This window comes from Crocodylus porosus, unplaced genomic scaffold (genome assembly GCF_001723895.1).
Source record: "Crocodylus porosus isolate Cpor-Errol unplaced genomic scaffold, CroPor_comp1, whole genome shotgun sequence".
NCBI classification, from domain to species: domain Eukaryota; kingdom Metazoa; phylum Chordata; order Crocodylia; family Crocodylidae; genus Crocodylus; species Crocodylus porosus.
This window is the reverse complement of record NW_017728943.1, coordinates 106841120-106845289: the sequence shown is the minus strand read 5'-3', so window position 1 is coordinate 106845289 and position 4170 is coordinate 106841120. Positions and strand designations below refer to the sequence as shown.

Here is a 4170-nt window from a genome sequence, read left to right as displayed (position 1 = left end):
AGATTAGACATCAGGAGGCGCTACTTCACTGTCAGGGCGGCTAGGATCTGGAACCAACTTCCAAGCGAAGTGGTGCTGGCCCCTACCCTGGGGGGTCTTTAAGACAAGACTAAACACCTTGCTCGGCCCCCCCGTACTCTTTCCTGCCATCGCAGGGGGTCAGACTTGATGATCTGCTCAGGTCCCTTCCGACCCTACAAACTATGAAAGGCTTTGATGGAGAGGATGGGATCTTTTAACCTGTGATTTTCCCTTGTAGCAGATACCTGATGAGTCCATTGTCTGTTAGGTGCTCTTAACATTAAAATGATGACTGGGATTATGTCAATATAGAATATAAATCAAATTTAAAGAGATTAACATAAATCATAGGGCTTCTAAAAAACAGTCGGTCCAAGCACATTCTGCTCTGGCAATTCTAATATTTGGAAGATCCCATAACTATGCACTAATACATCACAAGAATGTCACCGCTCTAGATGACGGTTGACAGTTTTACAAAGGAAAACAAATAGGTAGATAAAAACTACCTTACTTGTACAACTCACTATGAAAATAGTTTTTTCCTCTAAATAGCTTAGTGCTTTCTACAACATACACGCAGCCAAATTTTCACAATTGATTATTGATTCTTGGATGCCCAGTGTGATATCTCTTCACCCTGACTTCAGAAGTGCCAAGCACCCAAATTAGCTGAAGTCAGTAGGCATCACAGGTGCTCTGTCCCAATGGTTCTCAACCAGTAGATTGAAGGGGTGCTACAAAGGCAGATGGAGAGGGAGGATATCAGCCAACCCCCTCCTCACCAAATGTTCCAGAATTAACATGTGCAGAACTAGTCTTTACTCCGTGTGTAGCAGATTATGAATGAGGTAGGAACACACCTGCATAGAGGATAGGGGAGGTGGGATGTGGCTTCAAAGAGCTTGAGAATCACTGCTTTATACCATGCAAAAGGCTACAAAAAGTGCAATGCTTTGCTTACTCATTTGGATTACTGTATTTTAATTCAGAATACTATGTGATATACTAGAGACTATAACACAGTATATTTGTCCACACTTAATAAGACCTCTCATTGCACCATCTACTGTAAGTAGGTGAAAGATTGCCAATTGAAGGATCTTTAGAATTCACACAAGGAAGTGAATTCCTTTAAATCTCCATTATCACTATTAGCCAAGGGTGTTAAGTATTTAATAGAATCAGTCCCAAAGTGCAAAGATAATCTAGGTTCTATTGTAGCACACTCATAAAGGTAAAGAAAAATGTCACTTACAAGAATAGAACATACGATGCCACCAACAAAGCATATCGCAAACCATTTCACTCGAGTGCCGAAACTAAGCGATGAGTTATTAAAGACCTTGTAGGGAGAAAAGAAAATTAATGGTTAGGAGCCGTTTGAAATTTATGGTTCCCAAAGTTTATGTCATTCATTTATATTTAAAAAGCTCTAACAGAGTATAGCAGATACAACTGTTCAACCTGAAACAAATATTAATATTTTATGTACTTCTCACAAAATTGCAACAGTTATCATATTTAACAAACTCCAATGTAAAATGAGATGCTGTGCCATGCTGCCTATTCCCTCTGCAGCCATACCTCCCTTTACCCATAGCAGAGGGGCTGGGGATCCACAGTAAAGGGAAGCACAAGTGGCTTGGGTGTTCTGGAATGTGGAGATTTGTGGCCTGCGGCACAAGCTCTAGTCCACAGTGGCAAAAGGCTGATAACTTCTGCTTTAGAGTACGTAGAAAAGGAAAAAAGAAAGGCGGTACCATCACTGTTGATACTGCCACCAATTATACTATAACAAACAGAAAGCAACCATTTTGCTGCTGTAGAAAAAGGGAATGGCAAAAAAACCACCCATCTCCTGAACAGAATATTCAGGTAACCAACTTTAACAACTGGGGTGCATGGGGTTCCCAGACATGGGACTTGGTTCCTGCCAGTGCAGGGGGAGCCTGTGATCAGACCCCTTCTTCAGGGAGAGTTAGGCACAATGGGATGTAATCTCACAATCATGCCTCCTGGCATGCAGAAGAGTGCTTGGCTACATTTTAACATTAGTTAGCAATCTTAACACAAAGGAGACTATTAGTTTTTAGTGATCTGATTTCAAAAAGTGCTTAAGCAACTGAAGAAGCCTCTGAAAGTTTTCTTCAGTAGCTGTTCTTTGCTAAGTTTTAGTTGCACCAATTCCATCATTTGATCACAGGAAAGATTTCATACATGTTAACATGAGGCAAGTTTACTAAAACACACTAGTACTACACTTAAGGAGATCATAAAGATGCAAGACAAAAAAATTCAAAATATGCAAGAGATTTGAGTCGACGTCCCAAAGACTTTAAACAAAACTTATGATCTGAAGCATTTATGCAAAATGTTACCTACAAGCAGATCCACTGCAACCTGTTCTATTACTGAAGTCTAGCCTATTAAACAGGGCAAGTTTTAGACAACATGTCTAGTGAGATGGCATGAATGAACACACAATTAATTCACATTTCTATTGCTCATGTGTCCATAAAATATTACATTTCACCTAAAACATGCAAAACTTTTACAATTTACTTTAACTGCAGTGTTTTCCTATGGTAAGCACTGACCACTGTATAGCAGTCATTCTTAATCAAATTAGCATACATGAAAAGGAGACATTGAGAAAATACTGATCTTAACATGTATATATCTTGCCAATGTGTACCCAAAGGTCCCAATCCTGAAAGTAATCTTCTAGGCAATTAAGCATACTACTGTTAGACAAATTTCAGATAATAAGATTACTCATAGCAGACTTCATCATGTGTGCAAATCCTTGCAAGATCAGGGCCTGTCTGATCTACCTCCTAAGTCAATGGGGACTTAAATACGATGTGGATTGGATCCTGAAGACCTTGAAACCAAGAAGTGCTACAACTTTAAGCACATAAAAACGCTAACAAGTCAATGGGGCTAAACAAAGATAAAATGTAATGATTTACTTTATTTTTGCCCAAATCTATCTTCCCAGTAAAAAGAGAACAGAGCATACACCTTACTATATGAATGTTTATGTTCTTCAATCTAAATAAAATATTGAAGTATTTCATTTAAAAATAAAACACGACTAAAAGTTACCTTTTATATTTACTGTCAGATTGACTACAGTGATAGAAAACAATACAAAGTATTCAAGATCTTTTTTTCTTGTGTTCAGCAATTAAAAGCTACCTTTCCAAATGAGATTCTGCTTACCTTGGTAGATCCAACTGTGTATCCTTATGCAGGCATAAAAAGAAGTAGATAAAAAATGTAACTAATTGTTGTAGCAATAGGTGGAGCACAATGGAACAGTTATATTTATGAACACAGAAGCCACTGAGCAGGAGGGAAACTTGCCTGCAGAGAACTATAGGTACATACATATTTGGATCAGGCATTCAGATACACCAATTCATGGAAATAATTGTATGAGCACATAAACAATTAAATCTTTCCATTAAAAATACAGCATATTATCAAGGGATAAATGCCTTTTGGTCAGAATTCATAGCCACCAGCATGCTTTGCAATATGTATATAGGTCACCCAATAGGAAATGAAGAAGAGGATGCATGGGTAAGATTCCAGTCACATCTCCTGGGGGCAGGTGGCATTTATGCCATTCCTTGCAGCTGCAAGTTAGGCCAGCTCCACATTAACAGGAATACAATTATAAAACCCTACCTACGCTTAATCAGATAAAGTCATAACCTTAGCAATTCACACTTAAAAAGGAGGGAGACCCCATCCTGCTTTTGCATATTAGGCTAGTGCAGGGGTCGGCAACCCATGGCACACATGCAAAGCATGGCACGCTATGGCCAGCCCTGGCTCTGGGTAGCTGCTGCCAGTGGCGGAGCCCAGGCTGCTCCTAGCAGGGTTTGCAGCATCCCAGCTTCCTGCTGGGAGCAGCCTGGGCTCCCGGCTGGCAGCAGCTACTCAGGGCCAGGGCCAGCTGCAGCTGGGAGGCTGCAAACAGCTGCGCCAGGTTGATGCTGGAGCTGTGGAGCTCGGCGCAGCTGTTTGCAGCCTGCCCGCTACTTGCTGCAGCTGCCCAGGGCCCAGGCTGGCTACAAACAGCTGCGCGGGGCTCCGGAGCCATCACCAGCTGTGTGCTGGGAGTGGGGGAGAGAC

At 41.0% G+C, this 4170-nt stretch overlaps 1 protein-coding gene across 2 annotated transcripts in view; it reads right to left on the bottom strand.

The window, feature by feature from the left end:
- SFT2D1 (SFT2 domain containing 1) overlaps window positions 1–4170 on the bottom strand; it is a 34508-nt gene that overhangs the window by 22876 nt on the left and 7462 nt on the right. For both annotated transcript variants that reach the window (XM_019549977.1, XM_019549978.1), the window contains one exon: window positions 1280–1366. In XM_019549977.1, the coding sequence (XP_019405522.1) occupies window positions 1280–1366 (87 nt within the window). The remainder of the gene's footprint in view (window positions 1–1279; window positions 1367–4170) is intronic.